General features: G+C 36.8%; 1 protein-coding gene across 1 annotated transcript in view; it reads left to right on the top strand.

The window, feature by feature from the left end:
• CFAP299 (cilia and flagella associated protein 299) overlaps window positions 1-20,445 on the top strand; it is a 282,445-nt gene extending 262,000 nt beyond the window's left edge. Inside the window, exon 4 of the mRNA XM_053700138.1 lies at window positions 20,285-20,445. Within this exon, the coding sequence (XP_053556113.1) occupies window positions 20,285-20,380 (96 nt within the window). The 3' untranslated portion in view covers window positions 20,381-20,445. The remainder of the gene's footprint in view (window positions 1-20,284) is intronic.
• Window positions 20,446-25,459: the final 5,014 nt, after the last annotated feature.

The raw sequence follows: 25,459 nt of genomic DNA on the forward strand, positions 1-25,459 counted from the left end.
CTCTGTTATCGGTCGTAGAGATTTCTTCTCCTTCCTCCTTTTTCAGATCGACGATATACTCTTATATACCATTACCTCTACTGATTCTCGTTTCAGTACTGGTTTGGCTATCTACTATATGTAGATGAGTGTCTTAGGGTAAGTAAGTCTTATTTTATTTATGACACTCTAAGCTATGGTTGGGCACTTTATATGTAAAGTTCTAAATATATGTGTTTAAACTTATATTTGCCATGATTCAGGATAATCAGTATTCCTTCATTCAGACTGTCAGTTTCATTATTTGGGAAAATGCATATGAATAAATAATTTTTTTCTTACCTTAAAAATTTTCAATTTACTTTTTTCCCTGTGGGCTGTTAGGGCTCATTTTTGGCGCGAACTTTTTTGGCACAAAATTTGGTCATTTCCGGCACCGTAGTTGACGCCGGAAGTTGTTTGTAGTTACGTCATTTTTTTGACGCATGTGTATTCAGATGTTTTTTTGCTCAAAAAAATGTGGGTGTCGGTTTTGGCGTCAGAGGATGTGGCATCATACTTGGCGCCAAAAGATATGGGCGTTGTACTTGGCGCCAATAATGTGGGCGTCATACTTGGCGCCAAAAATGTGGGTGTCTTTTTTGTTCCACTTTTTCTCACATTATTTAAGTCTCATATTTTTGCTGCTTCTGGTTGCTAGAGGCTTGTTTGTTTTGCATTTTTCTTCCATTCCTGAAACTGTCATTTAAGGAATTTGATAATTTTGCTTTATATGTTGTTTTTTTTCTTTTTCTATTACATATTGCAAGATATTTCACATACTATTCCTGAATCAGAAAATGCTAACAGATTCCTGTTGACTGATATCAGTCCTACCAAAGCTAAGTTCATTTATTTTAATGTTATGAATGTTTATCTTTAGCTATGGTTTGTAATAAGTTATCATGATAAACTTTTACATGCAGAATCTATTAGTATTTATGCTTCATATATAGATAAAATATATTTATAAGAATATTTTTCTGATTCTATGTTAAAGGCTTTGTCTGACATCCCGCCTTCTAATAAAATTTGTAGGTCTTTTTCAAACTTTTTTTTTAGTTGATGAAGTTTCAAATGACCAAAAAGATACTGAATTATCCTTCTCTGATGGTGTTTTTTATCATTCAGAATTTTCTTCATCAGATATTGACACTAACGAATCTAATTTTTTATTTTTATTAGAGTACATTTGTTCTTTGTTGAAAAGGTGTTGATTATTTTGGATATTGAGGTAACTAGTTCTTTTTCAAGACTAGCTAACATTTTATTTCTGCTTATTAATCTTCTGTGTTTTCAGAAGTTTTTTTCCAGTTCCTGATACTAGGGAATGGAATAGGCTGAGAATTTTCTTTTATTCCTTCTTCAAGGTTTTTAAATTATATTCTTTGCCGGCAGTTAGTTTTCAGTTTTGAAGATTCCCCAAATTAATGGGGCTATCTCTACTCCTGCTAAATATGCTATTGTTTCTATAGCAAAATAGTATTTATTTTTTTCCTTCAGATGGTTGTATCTTATTTAAGGAAAATTATTTATTTCAGGTACTTTTCTTGGACCTGTAATTTATTTGGATGATGTTTCAATTGCTTCATTTTTCTGTTTGGATACTTTAAGATCAAGTATCGGATTATGATTTATTTAGCATTGTTAAAGGGACAAAATCTACTACTCATTTGAAGTTCAGACTAAGTGCTATTGCATTGTCTTGTTATCTTGCATTTGTTGATTATGCAAGTCCAGTGTGTTGATTGGTCCTTTAACTTGATTAACATGCTAATAATTTCATTTGTGTCTTCATTTTATTGAATATTTTCGCAAATGAGGTTTAATCTATGTCTTTAGCTGTTTTAGCTAGAAGAATTTTGTGATTTCTAAAAATCCATATTTCTTTTTTTCCAAGATAATCAATTATTTGGTTCATAATTGGATTCAATTCTTAACTGTTACTCTGGGCTTCAAGATTGAGTTCTAAGACTAAAACTTTAAGCTTATTTTAGTTTTGTTGTTCTTACCAAGGAACGAAATCCTAAATTCTTACCCAAGTAACATGTTTTTAATTGGAAGTTTTTTCAGTTCAAAGTTAGCTCCCTAAATTTGCATGTATGTGCCGTATTCCAGCTTGGCTGGTAAGGGGCAGGTTAAGACTTTTTTGACATTTGTTTGGTTCTATTCGGTCCAAATTTCTTAGATTTTGGTTACAGAATAAGATTCAGAGTAAAACCGTCTGTGAGAAGTCTTTTTTTCTCTATTATATTCCAGCTATTCCAGTAAGGCTAACACTTTCTTTAAGTGTGTTTCAGACCTATATATTTTGGGTATTGGTGAAGCGCGGCTGGTCACCCGTTGGGGCTCAAGCGCTGCTCAGACCTGGAGTTTTCTGGGGTATTTATTCCAGTTCCATTTTTAGGAAATGGGTTTTGGGGTTTTATTCAAGACTAAACATTGTTCTAAAGATAGAAAATCTTTTTGAATTGTCATATAAGTATACCATCTTTTAGAATGGTGTTTATATGGTCTATTTTGCCTTTTTTTGGTCAGTGATGCATTATTTGTTTACAATAGATACAATAGATGCATATCTTCTGTTTTCATTTCAGATTATTATTATTTTTTTTTAAATAATTTTTTTATTGAGGTATTTGCATTGAACATAGATAATACACAATACACCTTTTTGTCAACAGAATAGGATACAAACATTAGTAACCAAAACATTTCGGCGTCTATATAATACATTGACTAAAGGCTAACGAGACCTCATTTTTTCAATAATATAACATGTATGACTGACCAGTTAGAAACATGGTTTTAGGCCCCAAGGACCAGGAGTATATAAAATAAAAGTTATCTGATGGTCAGAAGTCTAGCTCCTTAGGAGCTTCAAAAAAGAGCGTGAACAAGGGGGAAGGGGATATTCAGCGGGTAAGCAACGCTATAGATAGAAGGGAAATGGTGGAGGGCGGAGCCATATATATATGCTAGTATTTTAGGAAACTTGGGGGGGGGGGGGTTTCAGTCTTACCGATGAGGGAAGTTGAATGGGTCATGAAATAGGGTCAACTATCCATTTATTGTTAGTTATGCATATGCATAGTAGGGGAAAATATATAGGTAAAATATTCTATAAGTAGACATATAATACATGTCTTATTAATTCCTGAACTTGGATGAGATAGAAGGTTCTAGTAATATGGGAGTTTTACAATTATAGGGGGATAAAGTGGGTAGTAGGCAATAGGGTTATGATAACTTGTGTTAGGATTGGGTATCAATAGTATGCAAAAACTGAACTCCTAATTCGGCTAGCAAGGAAAGGAGAGTCCACTGTGTGTATAATAACCTGGGTAGGAATGTAGTAGTGTTCAGACCATGAATATAGAGATACCTTTAGATAATGAGCTATATTTTAATATGTCATAGGCTATATACTTTATATAAAATATGTGAGGGTGGAATTAGTTATCCCTAAACTAAGTTCAGTAGTACCAGTTTCTCTTTAACTAGGTATAGTTTGCCAGGATATATATAGACATTTCTAGAGAAGGTAGAATTATAAGTCTTGAGGGTTAACTATGAAAGTAGACATTGCTAACTTACAATCCATACCCCAAAAGAGGACATCAGGTTCTCTCCCAAAAGGGGGTGTCGTGGTGAAAGGAATCTAGTGTAGTATCTATCCCCTGCTATGTAATGGAGTCTGATTATAAATAAATGAAAAATCTTTGGCGTATATAATAAAGCCCCTAGGGTAACCGGAAGCAAGGATTAGCGAATGATGTTATTTTACATATAGTGTGATTGCGTTTTAAAATGAACATTAAACAGACATCTGTGCATAAGAGTTATCAGGTAACAAAAAGCCTAAAACAATAGCTGTGCACTTATTTATAATAATATATCTCATTGGGAGTATTTTAGTCCATATATCATTGCGACAGACATAGAACCTGAATATAGTCTAACTTGTCCCTGGGAAGGAAAACACAAAACTGCAAGGTTCTTTTATCCTATAGGTGGGTATAAAATGAAACAGACCTCAATATAGGCAAAACATCTAGAACTCTATATATAAAAAACAATTCTAGCTATCCTACCTTCAGCCATAGACTTTTAAATCAGGCCTCATTATTAGTAGTGAAGGCCTGAAAGTAGGTGCATAACCAGAGGAGGTAATGTACCGGACAAATATATTAGTATAGCGCAATATACATCTACCATGATAGGTAAACACCAAAAGGGAGCAATGCAAAACACATACATACTAGAACAGCGAATTATTCATGTTCCATTATAATTGAGTAGCTGTAGGAGGTTATATAACATTCAGACATATTAGTGCAAAGCTATGTACATGTGCCACCTTTGACGAATATCTAGAGGAGGGAGTATGTAACACATACATATTCACGTACTGCATCATATCTGCGCCATGAGCGCCAAATGTCTCAAAGAAGTAATATAGAGCAAACAAACTAATAATCTTGTATGTGTGTTCACTTATATATAATGAACAGAAGGGCTCCTAAGTTAATAGCGTGTAGTGTAAATGTCTTCTCATCTTCATTTTTCTAAAAGATATTTATCTCTATATCTAAATCTAATATAAGCACCCTGCAAGGCCATTGAATCTTATGATTAACCAACTCCTATCTGGATTATAGAGTCCCATAGGCTCCGAGCAATAACTATGCATGTTATGAAACAACAGACATTATAAATGAGTAAGTATATATGCGAACAGCCCAAGGAGTGTAGGGAAATAGTGTGGCTTATATTCCACTGCGTAACATTATAATACCCCTTGCAAGATTGGAGCGGCAACATTTTAGTATGCAAATAAAATTACATAGTAAGCCCCTAGTAGGAAGTAAGTTGAATTAAAGGGATATTGTGATTAAAGCGAGAAAACACATATAGTTTATCCGAATTTAAAGTCCAATGTTATAGTCATATTCAGTATTCAGTAAAGTGAGCGTAGATATCTTTTGGGCAACTTCAGAAACAAATGTGAGATAGGCAAAGTTTAGATAGTTCATAGTGAAACAGATATGTCTCTTGTAGCGGGTAGTTCTCTAGCTGCCGAGTTTATCCGGCCAACGGATCTGGCACAACTATGTATTATATTACATTTAACTTGCCAGATAGTGCAGCTCGCAATTAGCCGACTCCAATTCTGTCAGCCCTTCTGTAGGGGTGTCTCAGGAGTAAGAACCTCCAATATCGCAAGTGAGGGGAATAGAGCCGCCTGCAGGATGATCCTGTATGCGATAGATCTGGGCTTCCCATCACGGTAGTTGATGTACAGGAAAGAAGCTGGGAAGGCTCACCGCCAAACATCAGACGGCGTGTCTCCACTATTATGAAGGGAGGCTTGAGCTTATTCAGCTGACGCATCTCTATGTTGAGCCGGGTCTGTTCCGGAGAGGTTGCGATGTGCCGTGTAGATGCCGCCTGCAAATAGTTCTCAGTTTTTACCCCATAGAATAGAGCACACCTTCCGACAGTCCCAACCGCCATGTCTCCTGAGAAAGTATGGCGGGATTCAGACATCTCTTCGCGCTCAGTCATTTTCTGCCAATCTCTGACATCTGAATTAGGCAATGGCCGCTGAGCTCCGGTAGGCGAACCCCTCTCATGGACTATTTTCACTTCAGCGTGTGTGTCTCTCTCACACTGTGTCCCATGAGACTTGGTATCTGCGGTCTCGGGAAGAACTTCTTGCGTAGTCTGGGCCTTTAGCAAGGTATCCTCTCTTTTCGCCATCTTGCCTGCTTCTTCCTTTATCGGAGCACATGTCGCTCTAACTGTGAGCATCAGGTCAGCATACTGATTCTGCATCTGCCCTGCAAATTCTAAGAGTAAAGCCCGTATTTCGTTCATAGTTAGGGAGTACGTAGCTTAAATTACAGTTGAAGTGAGAGCAGGTCAGCTTCAATGCAGACCGGGTCTTGTGGGTAGTCTGTAGAAGCGTAAAGTCTCAAAATTCAATTTTAAAGTGCTCTTTAGTTGCGGGATAATCCTTGTCATTCTGCCTCCCCAGATATCATTTTCTTTTATCAGAAATATGCAATTAAATTGGCCAAGAGTTGGGAGCTCAAGAGAAACACGTCTGGCTCCCTCGGTTGTTGGCTCCGCTCCCCCCTCATTTTCCATTTCAGATTATTTTTATTTTCTGAGATTCTCTTTTTTGACAAGCATTACCAATTTGTTGCTTTTCCTTCTGGTCTAGTGACAGTTCCAAGAATCTTTTCAAGGTTCTCAGTGTTCCTTATTTGGACGGTCTCGTGGTACTGGCTCAGTCTTTTCGTTCTGCGGAATCTCATACGATTTAACTTTGTTGTTTCTTCAAGTCATGGTTAGAGGATCTTTTTATCAAAAGCTCCTTGGTTCCTCTCACACAAAGGTTACCTTTTTTAGGTTTCTAGATAGATTGTGTCAATGTCTTTGTTTCTAACTGACAAGTGACAATTTATTGGGTTCCGTTTGTCGGAATCTTCAGTCTCTATTATTTCCTTCAGTTGCTATATATGCATGGAAGTTTTAGGTCTCCTGGCTGCAGCATTGGATTCGATTACCTTTGCTCATTTTCATAGGAAACCTTTCCAGTTTTTTATGCTGAATAATGGTGCAGGGATTCTAGGATATCACTATTTAACTATCTTTGATCGGTGGTTAAGTTCATCATCATTTATTTCTACGGGTCTCTTCGGTTCTTTCAACCTAGACCATGATCTTTACAGATGCGAGTCTTTCAGGTTGGGAGGCTGTCTGAGGATCTCTGTCAGCACAAGGGGTTTGGAAATCTCAGGAGGTGAGATTACCACTCAACATTTTGGAACTCTGTGCGATTTTCAGAGCTCTTCAGTTCTGGCCTCTTCTGAAGAGAGAATCGTTTATTTGTTTTCAGACAGACAATGTCACAACCGTGGCATATGTCAATCATCAAGGGGGGACTCACAGTCCTCAGGCTATGAAAGAAGTATCTTGGATACTTGTATGGGCGGAATCCAGCTCCTGTCTAATTTCTGTGGTTCATATCCCAGGTATAGACAATTGGGAAGCGGATTATCTCAGTCACCAGATGTTACATCCAGGCAAATGGTCTCTTCATCCAGAGGTATTTCTTCAGATTGTTCAAATCTGGGGACTTCCAGAAATAGATCTGATGGCCTCTCATCTAAACAAGAAACTTCCCAGGTATCTGTCCAGATCCAGGGATCCTCAGGCAGAAGCAGTGGACGCGTTGTCGCTTCCTTGGAATTATCATCCTGATTATATTTTTCTGCCTCTAGTTCTTCTTCCAAAAGTGATTTCCAAAATCCTAATGGAGCGGTCATTTGTACTGCTGGTGGCTCCAGCATGGCCTCACAGGTTTTGGTATGCGGATCTCGTTCGGATGGCCAGTTGCCAACCTTGGATACTTCCGTTAGGCCAGACCTTCTGTCTCAAGGCCCATTTTTCCATCAGGATCTCAAATCATTAAATTTGAAGGTATGGAAATTGAACGCTTAATTCTTAGTCATATAGGTTTTTCTGACTCAGTAATTAATACTATGTTACAGGCTCGTAAATTTGTGTCTAGGAAGATCTATTACCGAGTCTGGAAGACTTACATTTCTTGGTGTTCTTCACATAAATTCTCTTGGCATTCTTTTAGAATTCCTAGAATTTTACAATTTCTTCAAGATGGTTTGGATAAGGGTTTGTCTGCAAGTTCCTTGAAAGGACAAATCTCTGCTCTTTCTGTTCTTTTTCATGGAAAGATTGTTTATCATCCTGATATTCATTGTTTTGTACAGGCTTTGGTTCGTATCAAGCCTGTCATTAAGTCAATCTCTCCTCCTTGGAGTCTCAATTTGGTGCTGAGGGCTTTACAGGCTCCTCCGTTTGAACCTATGCATTCTCTGGACATTAAATTACTTTCTAGGAAAGAATTGTTCCTTTTGGCTATCTCTTCTGCTAGAAGAGTTTCTGATTTATCTGCTCTTTCTTGTGAATCTCCTTTTCTGATTTTTCATCAGGATAAGGCAGTGTTACGGACTTCATTTAAATTTCTTCCTAAGGTTGTGAATTCTAACAACATTAGTAGAGAAATTGTTGTCCCTTCATTGTGTCCAAATCCTAAAAATTCTCTAGAGAGGTCTTTGCATTCTTTGGATGTAGTTAGAGTTTTGAAATATTATGTTGAAACTTCTAAAGATTTCAGAACGACTTCTAGTCTATTTGTTATCTTTTCTGGTTCTAGGAAAGGTCAGAAGGCTTCTGTCTTTTCTTTGGCATCCTGGTTTAAATCTTTTATTCATCATGCTTATGTGGAATCGGGTAAAACCCCGCCTCAGAGGATTATGGCTCATTCTACTAGGTCAGTTTCTACTTCCTGGGCTTTTAGGAATGAAGCTTCTGTTGATCAGATTTGCAAAGCAGCAATTTGGTCTTCTTTGCTTATTTTTACTTAATTCTACCATTTTGATGTGTTTTCTTCTTCTGAAGCAGTTTTTGGTAGAAAAGTATTCAGGCAGCTGTTTCAGTTTGATTCTTCTGCTTCTGATTTCAGTTTTTTTCTTTATAAGATTAAAACTTTTTTGATTTGGGTTGTGGATTATTGTTTTCAGCGGAATTGGCTGTCTTTATTTATCCCTCCCTCTCTAGTGACTCTTGCGTGGAAGTTCCACATCTTGGGTATCTGCTATCCCATACGTCACTAGCTCATGGACTCTTGCTAATTACATGAAAGAAAACATAATTTATGTAAGAACTTACCTGATAAATTAATTTCTTTCATATTAGCAAGAGTCCATGAGGCCCACCCTTTTTGTGGTGGTTATGATTTTTTTGTACAAAGCACAATTATTCCAATTCCTTATTTTTGATGCTTTTGCTCCTTTCTTATCACCCCACTTCTTGGCTATTCGTTAAACTGAATTGTGGGTGTGGTGAGGGGTGTATTTATAGGTATTTTGAGGTTTGGGAAACTTTGCCCCTGCTGGTAGGAATGTATATCCCATACGTCACTAGCTCATGGACTCTTGCTAATATGAAAGAAATTAATTTATTAGGTAAGTTCTTACATAAATTATGTTGTTCTATCCAAATCATGGAATAATATTTTGGGGTTTCCTGTCCTTTTAAGAGCTGGGCCAGGTTTCTCTCAGCACCTGTCACAGGTGTTATAAAATTGGCTGGCATATAAGATGACATTTCTTACTGAAAAATAAATTTAAGAGAAGGAAGAAATACACTGAAAATAGCATGATAGTAAAGAGGTGATTTTAATTTCTGCTGTATCTGATTCAAGACAGTTTAAAGTTAGGTGGGCTATCCCTTTGAGCTATCAGCTTAAGATTCTATTGAATCAAACATCAATTTGAATTTTAAAATCCTTGTCTAAAATATTACACTGTGTCCTAATGTCAGCATCAATGTTTATCTTTAATACTAATTTCACATATACATACTTTCAAAGTATAATACACAATGTAAAAATGGCACTTTCAAGTTCTGATGAGTGATTAATGACACAAGTATCAAGTAATTTGATTCGTTAGTGAAAGTTTATAATGTGTATTTGAATCAGATTGGCTGATGTCATAAATCATGCGATTATGCATATTTCAATCAAAAGTGGTGGAAAAATTCACTAGTGTGTGGGTTGTTGCCAAATATGGCGCGAAGTGGAGAGTAGGACTTGAATTACATGTCTTAAATATGGTGCACATAGATTTTTTTCAAACAAATAAAATGAAAGTTAGCTATATTATGTTGTGTATTTTATTTTTATCTCTATATCTATTAGTGCGACAAGTTTGGGGCAAAACTTTTTACCAAATATGTAGAAATAATATTGTCCCCTTGATTTGTAATGAGAGACAAAGTTGTAGCATAATCCATAAGTAGTAATGTATTTTTCATTTTTATCTCTATATCTACTAGTGCACCAAATGTGCAGCAACAATATTGTTTGATTTAGAAAGGGTATACAATTTTAATAAAGTTTCTAATTTACTTTTATTATGTAATATAATTCATTCTCTTGCAGCATCGAACATAAGCTTTCTGTGTTTTCAGACTCCCATTGAGTTCTATGGCATCCGAGACCTGAAGGGTGGAGGATTGAAAACCAGGTACGCTGAGTCGGAAAAGACGTGAGCGTAACTGTAGAAATTTTGATAACTTTGTGAGAGCTTCAAATAGTGTCGAATAGGAGGGCGAATGAACACGATTCTGCTCGAATTCCACGGGTTTAACTTGATTCTGCTCAAATTCCACGGGTTTAACTTGCATCGATCTGCATCGAATTGAGATTGCGGGATCATATGTTACGTCACAAATTTCAACATTTGCCAATCTTGAGGCTTTGATAACAATTACGTCGCGGAATTCAAGCGTATTTTTGGTTGACGCTTTGATAAATATCCCCCATAGGGTTGCCAGGTGTCTGCTACAAAAATATAGAACAAGAGGTGAGGGGTGCTCTATTGATCTATATCTAATATGATGGAAAATTATATATTAATTACGTATAATAAACATTATAAAAAGCATTGAAAAAATTGCATATGTAAGACATATATTAATATGACATGTAAATCAAACCATATAATCCAATGGTCATGAATGGTGGTAATCCCAACAATAAGTCCCAATTAGGATATTGGACAAATACTGGTGTGGTAAATCCAATGTAACATCCGGTGCTAAGGATGAGAAACGCGGTGCCTTATATGTAACCATTGCTTGTTACTTTTTTAATCTGTTATTAATAAACATACTTGTTTTATACAAGCCTTGGTTCAGCACCTTTTTGAGCAGTTTAGCCACTGTTTCTGACACTACACTATTTGGAATCTACCACACACCGAGTGGGGCAGGACACTCCTGCATCGTTCTATCTTCACCTGGAGAGGGTCAGCTGTTACACCCCAAGCTTCCAGCCCACTCCTACCAGTACATACGTGTACTCAAGCTAAATGTGAGTACCCATTTGGCGTTGTCCATTTGATTGATCCATCCTGATATACTGATGTACACATGAGGCGCCCCTCTGTCTTCTATTTTTTCTTCAGTCTGCCACAAAAATACTGGACAGATAACGAGGGGGGGGGGGGAATGGGCAAAATAAAAGTGTGTTAGTATATATATATATATATATATATATATATATATATAAAACACACACGTAAACATATATTTAGATTTGCTAAATACTGCATATAAAATCAAAATGTTTGGGGTAGTACATTTTTTTTATATTTACATACAGCTGCACAATCTGCACTATAATATATATATATATATATATATATATATATATATATATTGTCACTCTCTTGCTATCTAATGACTTTATACAATATTTGAATATTTATACTGTGTGTATGTATATATATATATATATATATTTATAAGATATATATATATATATATATATTTATTATATATATATATAAAAAATATGTTTATTATATATTTATAATATATATTTATTATATATTCATAATATATATATATATATATTATATATATATATATATATATATATATATATATATACAGTATGTATATATATATATATATAATTGCACTTTTTGTGTGGGTGATATTAAATAAAACAATTATTTAAACAAACTGAGACTAGACATGATGCCACATACCTCATTTTCTTATAACTAGGTGACACTGAATGAGTCTGATTCAATCTCAGACTCAGTCACGACACACACAGCATTCAGCAGCCTCTGCATGTAGTATATACAGCACAGGCAGCCCGCGGGTCTTCTCGCTGATGTGACATCACGTGCGTGATCACGTGACGTTTGTCCGACAGAATCAGTCAGTGCAAGCTGCCTGTGCCCACCACAGTAGTAAACAGACAGTGTGACTCTCTTAGAGGCTTGTCCGGTATTTTTGGACTCGTTAAGGAAGCCATTTCAGACTATTTTTGTTGCTGTTTGTTTTGATAAAAAAAAATACATAATGCGATTAATTTCACAGCCCTAATATATATAGGGATGATTGGCACTAGAATTAATAAGACACCGTTATTACCCACTTACCCATATAAATTGATATGTAAGTGTGTAGTGAAACAGAGGTGTAATTGCAGAAATACACACACACACATATATATATATACAGGTGGCCCTCGTTTTACAACGGTTCAATTTACACCGTTTCAGAATAACAACCTTTTTTCCCAGTCATGTGACTGCTATTGAAAAGCATTGAGAAGCAGTTCATTTATTAAAATAATCAGTAGGTGGAGCTGTTCGCTTGTGTTGCAGCAAAGCCAAGCAAGCTTAAATTAATCAGTTTAACCAGACCTGAGCTATCGAGCAGATTTCAAAGGAACAAGATCTTCCTGTCTATAACTCAGTCCAGATTGGAATGCATAGAAAGAACTGTTTGCAGAAAAATGCAAGTGAAGTCTGTGTTGTGTGATTATTTTATTAGGTTTATAATGCTGTTTAGCAAATGTTTTTGTTCATTTAACTTAGTTTAATTATATATTCTGTGTTGTGTGATTATTTTATTAGGTTTATAATGCTGTTTAGCATTTAAAGTCTACATTTCAAAGCTTTTTAAATAATGTATTAGGTGTTACTTATGACAATTTTGAGAGGGGCCTGGAACCTATCTCCCTCACTTCCCATTGACTTACATTATAAACTGGGTTTCAATTTACAACGGTTTCGATTTACAACCATTCCTTCTGGAACCTAACCCCGGCGTAAACTGAGGGCTACCTGTATATATATATATATATATATATATATATATATATATATATATACAGGGAGTGCAGAATTATTAGGCAAGTTGTATTTTTGAGGATTAATTTTATTATTGAACAACAACCATGTTCTCAATGAACCCAAAAAAACTCATTAATATCAAAGCTGAATAGTTTTGGAAGTAGTTTTTAGTTTGTTTTTAGTTATAGCTATTTTAGGGGGATATCTGTGTGTGCAGATGACTATTACAGTGCATAATTATTAGGCAACTTAACAAAAAACAAATATATACCCATTTCAATTATTTATTTTTACCAGTGAAACCAATATAACATCTCAACATTCACAAATATACATTTCTGACATTCAAAAACAAAACAAAAACAAATCAGTGACCAATATAGCCACCTTTCTTTGCAAGGACACTCAAAAGCCTGCCATCCATGGATTCTGTCAGTGTTTTGATCTGTTCACCATCAACATTGCGTGCAGCAGCAACAACAGCCTCCCAGACACTGTTCAGAGAGGTGTACTGTTTTCCCTCCTTGTAAATCTCACATTTGATGATGGACCACAGGTTCTCAATGGGGTTCAGATCAGGTGAACAAGGAGGCCATGTCATTAGATTTTCTTCTTTTATACCCTTTCTTGCCAGCCACGCTGTAGAGTACTTGGACGCGTGTGATGGAGCATTGTCCTGCATGAAAATCATGTTTTTCTTGAAGGATGCAGACTTCTTCCTGTACCACTGCTTGAAGAAGGTGTCTTCCAGAAACTGGCAGTAGGACTGGGAGTTGAGCTTGACTCCATCCTCAACCCGAAAAGGCCCCACAAGCTCATCTTTGATGATACCAGCCCAAACCAGTACTCCACCTCCACCTTGCTGGCGTCTGAGTCGGACTGGAGCTCTCTGCCCTTTACCAATCCAGCCACGGGCCCATCCATCTGGCCCATCAAGACTCACTCTCATTTCATCAGTCCATAAAACCTTAGAAAAATCAGTCTTGAGATATTTCTTGGCCCAGTCTTGACGTTTCAGCTTGTGTGTCTTGTTCAGTGGTGGTCGTCTTTCAACCTTTCTTACATTGGCCATGTCTCTGAGTATTGCACACCTTGTGCTTTTGGGCACTCCAGTGATGTTGCAGCTCTGAAATATGGCCAAACTGGTGGCAAGTGGCATCTTGGCAGCTGCACGCTTGACTTTTCTCAGTTCATGGGCAGTTATTTTGCGCCTTGGTTTTTCCACACGCTTCTTGCGACCCTGTTGACTATTTTGAATGAAACGCTTGATTGTTCAATGATCACGCTTCAGAAGCTTTGCAATTTTAAGAGTGCTGCATCCCTCTGCAAGATATCTCTATTTTTGACTTTTCTGAGCCTGTCAAGTCCTTCTTTTGACCCATTTTGCCAAAGGAAAGGAAGTTGCCTAATAATTATGCACAGCTGATATAGGGTGTTGATGTCATTAGACCACACCCCTTCTCATTACAGAGATGCACATCACCTAATATGCTTAATTGGTAGTAGGCTTTCGAGCCTATACAGCTTGGAGTAAGACAACATGCATAAAGAGGATGATGTGGTCAAAATACTCATTTGCCTAATAATTCTGCACTCCCTGTATATATATATATATATATATATATATATATATATACTGTGTGTGTATATATACTGTATATATATATATATATATATATTATATATGTTTAGTACATTAGTACAGCTTTTCCTATTAAAATCTTATTTAGGGTGTATACAATTGTCTTACCTTTATTATTAATGATTATGTTTACTAAAGTGCAGCTGCTTCCTATGCATACATACACGTACCATCTCTACAAGATTAATTCAGATGTCTTATTTACAAACCTATTGTCAATATTTACATTAATAAGCTTTGTACTTGTGCAAACATAATAAATCCTGAAGACGTCCGAAGATTATCTTCAGTGTCCGATTTATGATATGATGAACCAAATATTGTCTTTATTTTTTATTTTATTTCAATATAGCATTCCCAAAAACAAAAACTTAATTGAATTTTTTATATCTGTTACGGTAATAGTAGGAGATAGAAACTTATATGTTTACTAAATTCCACCAGCTGCAAATAGTATATGATAGCACTGCAGTGTTAAATGCACCAGGTTTTTGAAACACAAACAAAATGAATGGGATTAATTTAGCCTAATACATCTGGTGCTATGGTTTGCTCAAATTTTCCATTTCAGTTCCTCCTAATTTTTGTTTCATTGTGTATGAAATCACTATTTTAAGTGCTTTGACAACTTTAATACTACTTAATTCATAAATATTGTTAAAAACAAAGTAAAGACAAAGCTGTTTTTATTGTAATGATTTGTTTTCAACTGCAAAGTGATATAAATCCCAACATTTTTCTTTCATAATTCAGAGCATTGAATTTTAAATATATTTCTAATTTACTTCTATCATCAAATGTCCTTTGTTCTCTTGGTATCTTTTGTTAAAACGGATTGTAAGCTCAGGAGTGTGCATGTGTCTGGAATACTATATTGCAGCCATTTTGCAAGAATGTTATCCATTTGCAAAAGCAAGATGACAACACTATTTCCTGCCACATGGTGGTTCAGATATCTATCTAGGTATCGCTTTAACAAAGAATAAATACCATAGAAATAAATCAAATTTGATAATAGAAATAAATTGGAAACTTTTTTTTTAAAATTGTGTGCACTGTCTTAATCACAAAATATTTTTGGGGGGTTTCATATCTCCTTAACAAAAGAAATGTTAACATTTTAACTATTTCAGACAATGATAAGACTTAAAAGTGACAGTAAAAAAATTGATATTTTAATATAAAATATTAAGTTACGTGTAGTAAAACAACTTTTCAATATATGGTTCTGTATACAGTCTTAGTCCACCATTAGATTTGTTGTTTTAGCAATGGTATAATGACCATATATAATTATTTATCAGTCTCTTTATTAGAATACAACCAGAAAATACAGGATATTTGAATGCAGTATTAAAAAACTGGAGAAAAAAAATCTGAAAAACAGCTTCTACAGGGAGTGCAGAATTATTAGGCAAATGAGTATTTTGACCACATCATCCTCTTTATGCATGTTGTCTTACTCGAAGCTGTATAGACTCGAAAGCCTACTACCAATTAAGCATATTAGGTGATGTGCATCTCTGTAATGAGAAGGGGTGTGGTCTAATGACATCAACACCCTATATCAGGTGTGCATAATTATTAGGCAACTTCCTTTCCTTTGGCAAAATGGGTCAAAAGAAGGACTTGGCAGGCTCAGAAAAGTCAAAAATAGTGAGATATCTTGCAGAGGGATGCAGCACTCTTAAAATTGCAAAGCTTCTGAAGCGTGATCATCGAACAATCAAGCGTTTCATTCAAAATAGTCAACAGGGTCGCAAGAAGCGTGTGGAAAAACCAAGGCGCAAAATAACTGCCCATGAACTGAGAAAAGTCAAGCGTGCAGCTGCCAAGATGCCACTTTTCACCAGTTTGGCCATATTTCAGAGCTGCAACATCACTGGAGTGCCCAAAAGCACAAGGTGTGCAAGACATGGCCAAGGTAAGAAAGGCTGAAAGACGACCACCACTGAACAAGACACACAAGCTGAAACGTCAAGACTGGGCCAAGAAATATCTCAAGACTGATTTTTCTAAGGTTTTATGGACTGATGAAATGAGAGTGAGTCTTGATGGGCCAGATGGATGGGCCCATGGCTGGATTGGTAAAGGGCAGAGAGCTCCAGTCCGACTCAGACGCCAGCAAGGTGGAGGTGGAGTACTGGTTTGGGCTGGTATCATCAAAGATGAGCTTGTGGGGCCTTTTCGGGTTGAGGATGGAGTCAAGCTCAACTCCCAGTCCTACTGCCAGTTTCTGGAAGACACCTTCTTCAAGCAGTGGTACAGGAAGAAGTCTGCATCCTTCAAGAAAAACATGATTTTCATGCAGGACAATGCTCCATCACACGCGTCCAAGTACTCTACAGCGTGGCTGGCAAGAAAGGGTATAAAAGAAGAAATCTAATGACATGGCCTCCTTGTTCACCTGATCTGAACCCCATTGAGAACCTGTGGTCCATCATCAAATGTGAGATTTACAAGGAGGGAAAACAGTACACCTCTCTGAACAGTGTCTGGGAGGCTGTGGTTGCTGCTGCACGCAATGTTGATGGTGAACAGATCAAAACACTGACAGAATCCATGGATGGCAGGCTTTTGAGTGTCCTTGCAAAGAAAGGTGGCTATATTGGTCACTGATTTGTTTTTGTTTTGTTTTTGAATGTCAGAAATGTATATTTGTGAATGTTGAGATGTTATATTGGTTTCACTGGTAAAAATAAATAATTGAAATAGGTATATATTTGTTTTTTGTTAAGTTGCCTAATAATTATGCACAGTAATAGTCACCTGCACACACAGATATCCCCCTAAAATAGCTATAACTAAAAACAAACTAAAAACTACTTCCAAAACTATTCAGCTTTGATATTAATGAGTTTTTTGGGTTCATTGAGAACATGGTTGTTGTTCAATAATAAAATTAATCCTCAAAAATACAACTTGCCTAATAATTCTGCACTCCCTGTATAGGCTAAAGTAGCAAGTATTTAGTGTAACCTTCCCTTACACTTGAGTAAAAGCAGGAACCTGGCTCTCGTAAACCTAAATGGAATGTAACCCTAATTAATGTAATTGCTAACACCTGTATTTGTCCTACTATTTCATGTCAAAATGACTGCTGTGAAAAAGGTCTATTACACCAGGTTTGTGCAAGATATGCTTGAGCATTACATACACATGTGGTATGAGTTTAATTCATTGGAAGCTTGCTAAAAAGACCGACTTTCAATCACATCATTCCATTCAAAATACGAAATATCAGAGAATTTGACAGAAATAAAATCATAATTTTGCATTAGCAAGGCTACTCTCAAAGGGAAATCAGCAAACAAACTGGATACTCAAGCTGTGGTATTCAAAATGTTATAAAGAAATTTGAAAAATCAGGAGAGGTCAAGGACAAAAAAAGGACTGGAAGGCCAAGAAAACTTTCAAAATCTGATGAGAAGTTTATCAGAGTTTCTTCTTTGAGAAACCGGAAGACGTACAGCAAGGACCTGGCTCATCTTCTGGCAGCTTCATCGGTATGCCAAGTTGACTCTTCTACAGTCCCGAAGAAGCTTGATCATGAATGGTCTTTGTGGAAGGGTAGCAGGGAAGAAACCACTTTTTCGGAAAGGGAACAGTGTGAAAAGGCTAAGTTATGCTAAAACTCACAAAGATTGGAATAAAGATCAGTGAAAAAGAGCAATATGGAGTGACAAATCCAAGTTTGACATTTTTTTAGTCCAATCTTTAACAATATGTAAGAAGAAGAGTTGGAGAGAGATAGAATGAGTGCTTGTGGCCTTCAATAAAACATGGTGGAGGGTCTGTCCTGGTTTGGGGCTGCATTTCTGCCTGTGGTGTTGGCGATATTGTCTGAATTGATGAGATGATGAATGCTGAAAAGTACAGACAGGTTTTAATTAATCATGCCATTCCTTCTGTAAAGCGCCAGATTGGGAATGGTTTTCATTTTCAACATAATGATCCAAAGCACACTGTTAATGCGGTGAAATTATATTTGGAGAGAAAAACAGCTGATAAAACACTGACAGTCATGGACTGGCGTACACAGAGTCCAGACCTGAATATTATAGAGGCAGAATGGTGAGATCACCTGGACAGAGAAATAAATAAAAGACAACCTAAATCTAAAGGAGAACTCTGGGAAGTGCTTAAATGAGCCTGGTATAATATACCAGACCAGAAGATTACTTCAGAAAACTTCAGGACAGTCTCCCCATGTGCTTAGTGCCAAGGGAGGTCACACTAAATACTTTTGCCTGAAGAAGTCCTTTTTTTTTTCAGAAAATTGTATTTTTGTATATGTTGTGTAAATATTTCCTGTATTTTCCGTTTGTATCTAAATAGAGAGACCAAAAGTTAAATATAGATGGTCATTATAACTTTGCTAAACCAACACATCTAATGGTGGCCTAATACTTTTGCACAGTACTGTATGTTTATAATTTATTTTGCCCCTTTTCATGTAATTTTGTACTGAAAATTGTGGATTTTTCTATTTCTCACAGCTAATAATGCACCCTACTGAAATCTCAAGTCTAACCCTTCTACATATCTTTCCCTAATTGATTTTAACTGATAACAACTGCAAAACAATGTATTTTATTTTAGATTAATGAGCGTGGCTAGCCTTGTCTGTATACTCAAACCCTGATTGGCTCATTTAAATAAGGCAAGAGGCAGGTGGAGTTTGGCTATTGAAAAGATTGCAGTACAGTGTTAATGTATTGAAATTTTTTTTAGACTTGGTTAATATGATATTATATATGAAGACAACAGTATTATTACAGTCCTTCAGGGAATGATAGTGTTGTTTTTGTGTGTGTGTGTGTGTGGGGGGGGGGGGGTTGGGAACTAGTGGCCTTGTCTTAATAAGTGCCTTCCTTAAAGTGACAGTAAACACCCTGCAATTTTAATATAAAATATTTACTTATGCATAATGAAATAACTTTGGGATATACTTCCATTATTTATTTTGCCCCTTTTTCCTGTAATTTAGCTCTGAATTAAGCAATTACTAATTTCCAGAACTTAAACTGCACCCTGCTGACTTTTCAAAGATAACTCAGATACACATGTGTCCCTTATTAGTTTTATTAGATAACAACTGTAAAACAATGCTCTTTGTACTAATATTATAGCCAAGGCAAGTCTTGTTGTCTTGGGACTAAAGCCCGGATTGGCTTCTTCAAATAAGACAAATGGTAGTGGGCGGTTTTTGATAAATAATTGCACAAAATTTTTTAATTTGTTTTAAAAATGTTAAGACTGGGCTGATATGTTATTCTATAGCAACACTACAGAAATGCCTTGTAATTGCATAGTGTTTACTGTCCCTTTTAAACACTAGGCCAGAGAGGTTGCATTTGGACATTATTGCTGATGGCAACAAAAAACATATACACGATCAACATGGCCAAAAAAGCAATCACAAATGTGTTTGTTTTATGCTGTTACTTGGTCGCTTATGGTTATTTATATAATTTTATTGTGATGAAAATGACATGCACAAACCAGCTTAAAGAATTTTGAAACCCAAAAAAATGTATTGCATTATTCAGATAGATCATACACTTTTAAACAACTTTCCAATTTAATTTATTATCTAATTTGCTTTCTTCTCTTGATATCATTTGTTGAAAAAAGCATACTTATGTAGGCTCGGGAGCTGCACATATATGCCTCTTGTCATTGGCTAAGTTATTGTGTTCATCTAGCTCCCAGAAGTGCATTGCTGCTCCTTCAATAAAGATACCAAAATTGATAATGTATGGTCTATCTGAACCATGAAAGTATTTTTTGGGGTTTCATGTCCCTTTAATTACTTTTGTACTGCTCGATTCAAATGTCTAATAAGCTTATACTATCTTTTGTTTTTTAGGCCCTTCCAGGAGACAATTCAACTCGGATAAAAATCAAGACTGATCTTTACATTCAAGTTGTCCTTTACGACCACATCACCCGTAGAAAAACTTAACCTGTAATTGTATCAAGCCTGGAAATGGGATTTTTGTTAAAAAATAATAAACATATCTCAATAATTTTGATGATGTTTCCTTTGTGTGCATATTTATTAAATAGGAATAATGTCAGTGAAATTAGAGTATTTTTTTTCATTGGGGATATCCAAATTCAATTAATTAAAGGGATATAAAACAATCTGCTTCATTGTAAACAGATTTTTCTTCTTTTTTTAACTTTGTGCAGTGTCCATTACTTGATGTCACAGCCTCACAAGGGTCTGTTGTCTCTACAGGGAGGGAAATTAGTATCTTAAAGGGACACTAAATAAATTATTGCAAAGATTAGCCTGAGAATAATTTGTACATGTATTTTAAAAATTATGGGCGAGATTACATATGTGGTGCAAGTTTCAGCGCAACTGCTGAAACCCACACCACCCATAAGTTCACCTCACACATTGGGTGAATCACATAAACCACGCCATTAGATGATATACTGCTGTAAATCACACGGAAAAATCTTACAATCAAAACGTCATTCAAAACCACTAATCCACGCCCCCCCCACATTGCAATGTCTAAAAAAACGTATTAACCCCTAATCCGCCATCCCCCCACATCACAAACTACCTAATAAACATATTAACACCTAAACCGCCAACCCCCCACAACACAAAATATATAATTAACCTATTAACCCTTAATCCACCAACCCCCCACAATGCAAAGTATCTAATTACACTATTAACTCCTAATCTGCCAACCCCAACAATGCAAAGTATCTAATTACACTATTAACCCCTAATGCGCCAACCCCCCACAACGCAAAGTATTAACCTACCTAATAACTAAGCCCCCTAACCTAACACCCCCTAATTTACCCCAATTAAAATACACTTAAATAAATTAAAAATAATCTAACTACCTTAAAAAATAATAAAAATTACAAATAATAAAAAAAAACTAATTTACATAATACCCTAACATTACAAAAAAAAAACTAGATAAAGAAGTGACAGTGATACAAAAAACACTGTGCTTCTATAGGAGGCGCTAACAGAGATACAAAGTTGATATGATTCCCTATATATGCAAATAATGTAGTTATAATAAGCAAATAGCAATGGGTATAGTAAAAATGAGCAAATAATAAACAAATAATAAATATTGGTAAAACAATAGAAAGGGAAGAAATGAACCAGCCAAATAATAAAAAAGTCCAAAGGATGTCTTCCACGTCCCAAAGCTTGATAGGCTGCTCTCTGTCGTCACCCAAAAGGATGATGTACTTCTGTAATGATGAGATAAAAACAAAAACAGAGGCGCCACATGTGTAGGTCAATAAAACCAAAGAAATCCAAACAGCGACAGAATAAGGGTACTCACAAACGGGGCGGCACTCTATTGTGCCAGCAGGGACAGGCTGGTGTTTCAACAGCAAACCAGCTGGCTGTGTGACAGATCTGCACCGGATACGATCAGCGCTGGAGTTCTCTGCTTTTATGGCCTCTAGCCGGTGTTCCCAGAGTGATATTTCTCCTCAACTGGAGCTGCAATGGAGCAGGGAGAAGGGCTGGACTTACAAGTGTAGCTTACTGGGAGATCCAGAGAAACTCCTCTGTAGAGGTATTGCTGAACAAGACCTCTACAGAGGAGTTTCTCTGGATCTCCCAGTAAGCTACACTTGTAAGTCCAGCCCTTCTCCCTGCTCCATTGCAGCTCCAGTTGAGGAGAAATATCACTCTGGGAACACCGGCTAGAGGCCATAAAAGCAGAGAACTCCAGCGCTGATCGTATCCGGTGCAGATCTGTCACACAGCCAGCTGGTTTGCTGTTGAAAACACCAGCCTGTCCCTGCTGGCACAATAGAGTGCCGCCCCATTTGTGAGTACCCCTTATTCTGTCGCTGTTTGGATTTCTTTGGTTTTATTGACCTACACATGTGGCGCCTCTGTTTTTGTTTTTATCTCATCATTATAAAAAAAAACTACCATTACAGAAAATAAAAACCTAAATTACTAAAAAAAAAAAAAATACCTTTACAAAAAAGAAAATAACCTGCAGCTAGATTAAGAGTTTTGCGGTATCAGGGGTGCGGTAATAACTTGCACGTTATTGTCACTGCTCACTTTCCTACAGCGCTGGTATTACAGGTTTACATAAACCCGGCGTTAACAGGCAAGAAGTGAGCGTAGAGCAAAATTGAGCTCCATACCGCACTCCAATACCAGCGCTGCTGAAAGCCGCAGTGAGCTGGTTTTACGTGCGCGTGCACGATTTCCCCATAGACATCAATGGGGAGAGCCGGCTGAAAAAAAGTCTAACACCTGCAAAAAAGCAGCGTAAAGCTCCATAACACAGCCCCATCGATTCCTATGGGGAAACACATTTTATGTTTACACCTAACACCCTAACATAAACCCGAGTCTAAACACCCCTAATCTTACACTTATTAACCCCTAATCTGCCGCCCCCGACATCGCCGACACCTACATTATACTTATTAACCCCTAATCTGCCGTTCCGGACATCACCGCCACTATAATAAACATAGTAACCCCTAAACCGCCGCACTCCCGCCTCGCAAACACTAGTTAATTATTATTAACCCCTAATCTGCTGCCCCTAACATCACCGCCACGTACCTACATTTATTGACCCCTAATCTGCTGTCCCCAACATTGCCACCACTATACTAAATGTATTAACCCCTAAACCTAAGTCTAACCCTAACACCCCCTAACTTAAATATAATTAAAATAAATCTAATTAAAAATTCCTATCATTACCTAAATTATTCCTATTTAAAACTAAATACTTACCTGTAAAATAAACCCTAAGCTAGCTACAATATAACTAATAGTTACATTGTAGCTATCTTAGGGTTTATTTTTATTTTACAGGCAAGTTTGTATTTATCTTAACTAGGTAAAATAGTTACTAAATAGTTATTAACTATTTACTAACTACCTAGTTAAAATAAATACAAATTTACCTGTAAAATAAAACCTAACCTGTCTTACACTAACACCTAACTTTACTCTACAATTCAATGAATTTAATTAATTAAATACAATTACCTAAATTACAAAAAAAACCACTAAATTAAACAAAATAAAAAAAGAAATTATCAGATATTTAAACTAATTACACCTAATCTAATAGCCCTATCAAAATAAAAAAGCCCCCCAAAATAAAAAAAACCCTAGCCTAAACTACCAATAGCCCTTAAAATGACCTTTTGCTGGGCATTGCCCCAAAGAAATCAGCTCTTTTACCTGTAAAAAAAAAATAAAAAAAACCCCAACAGTAAAACCCACCACCCACAAAAAGAACCCCCTTAAAAGGGCATGTAGCTCTTTTTCAGCCCTAAAGCCCTAATCTAAAAATAAAACCCACCCAAAAAAAACTTAAGAAAACCTAACACTAACCCCCGAAGATCCACTTACAGTTTAGAAGACCGGACATCCATCCTCAATGAAGCCGGGAGAAGTCTTCATCCAAGCGGCAAGAAGTCCTCAACGAATCCGGGAGAAGTCTTCATGCAAGCCGGCAGAAGTGGTCCTCCAGACGGGCAGAAGTCTTCATCCAGACGGCATCTTCTATCTTCATCCATCCGGCACGGAGCGGCTCCATCTTCAAGACATCCGGCGGGGAGCATCCTCTTCTTCTGATGACTAACGACGAATGAAGGTTCCTTTAAATGACGTCATTCAAGATGGCGTCCCTTGAATTCCGATTGGCTGATAGAATTCTATCAGCCAATCGGAATTAAAGGTGAAAGAATCCTATTGGCTGATGCAATCAACCAATAGGATTGAGCTCGCATTCTATTGGCTGAATATAAAGGCCTGTAGAATGCGAGCTCAATCCTATTGGCATCAGCCAATATGATTTTTTCACTTTTAATTTTGATTGGCTGATAGAATTCTATCAGCCAATCGGAATTCAAGGGACGCCATCTTGAATGACGTCATTTAAAGGAACCTTCATTCGTTGTTAGTCATCGGAAGAAGAGGATGCTCCGCGCCGGATGTCTTGAAGATGGAGCCGCTCCACGCTGGATGGATGAAGATAGAAGATGCCGTCTGGATGAAGAATTCTGCCCGTCTGGAGGACCACTTCTGCCGGCTTGGATGAAGACTTCTCCTGGTTTCATTGAGGACTTCTTGCCGCTTGGATGAAGACTTCTCCCGGCTTCTTTGAGGATGGATGTCTGGTCTTCAAAACTGTAAGTGGATCTTCGGGGGTTAGTGTTAGGTTTTTTTTAAGGGTTTTTTGGGTGGGTTTTATTTTTAGAGTAGGGCTTTTGGGCTGAAAAAGAGCTAAATGCCCTTTTAAGGGCAATGCCCATACAAATGCCTTTTTCATGGCAATGGGAAGCTTAGGTTTTTCAGTTAGGATTTTATTTGGGGGGGGTTTGGTTGTGTAGGTGGTGGGTTTTACTGTTGGGGGTTGTTTGTATTTTTTTTCCAGGTAAAAGAGCTGATTTCTTTGGGGCAATGCCCCGCAAAAGGCCCTTTTAAGGGCTATTGGTAGTTTAGTTTAGGCTAGGTTTTTTGTTATTTTGGGGGGGCTTTTTTATTTTGATAGGGCTATTAAATTAAATGTAATTAGTTTAGGGGCAGCAGATTAGGGGTTAATAATATTTAACTAGTGTTTGCGAGGCAGGAATGCAGCGGTTTAGGGGTTAATATGTTTATTATAGTGGCGGAGATCTCCGGAGTGGCAGATTAGGGGTTAATAATTTTATTTTAGTGTTTGCGATGTGGGAGGGCCTCGGTTTAGGGGTTAATAGGTAGTTTATGGGTGTTAGTGTAGTTTTTAGCACTTTAGTTATGAGTTTTATGCTACAGCTTTGTAACTCATAACTACTGACTTTAGATTGCATTACGAATCTTGCAGGATAGGCTGTACCGCTCACTTTTTGGCCTCCCAGAAAAAACTTGTAATATCGGCGCTATGAAAGTCCCATTGAAAAAAGACTTTACGCAAATTGCGTAAGTTAATTTGCGGTACGGCCAAAAAAGTTTGCGGTGCAACTAAACCTGCAAGACTCGTAATACCAGCGGTAGTGAAAAAGCAGCGTTATG

The sequence above is a fragment of the Bombina bombina genome, chromosome 2 (genome assembly GCF_027579735.1).
Source record: "Bombina bombina isolate aBomBom1 chromosome 2, aBomBom1.pri, whole genome shotgun sequence".
Lineage (NCBI taxonomy): Eukaryota > Metazoa > Chordata > Amphibia > Anura > Bombinatoridae > Bombina > Bombina bombina.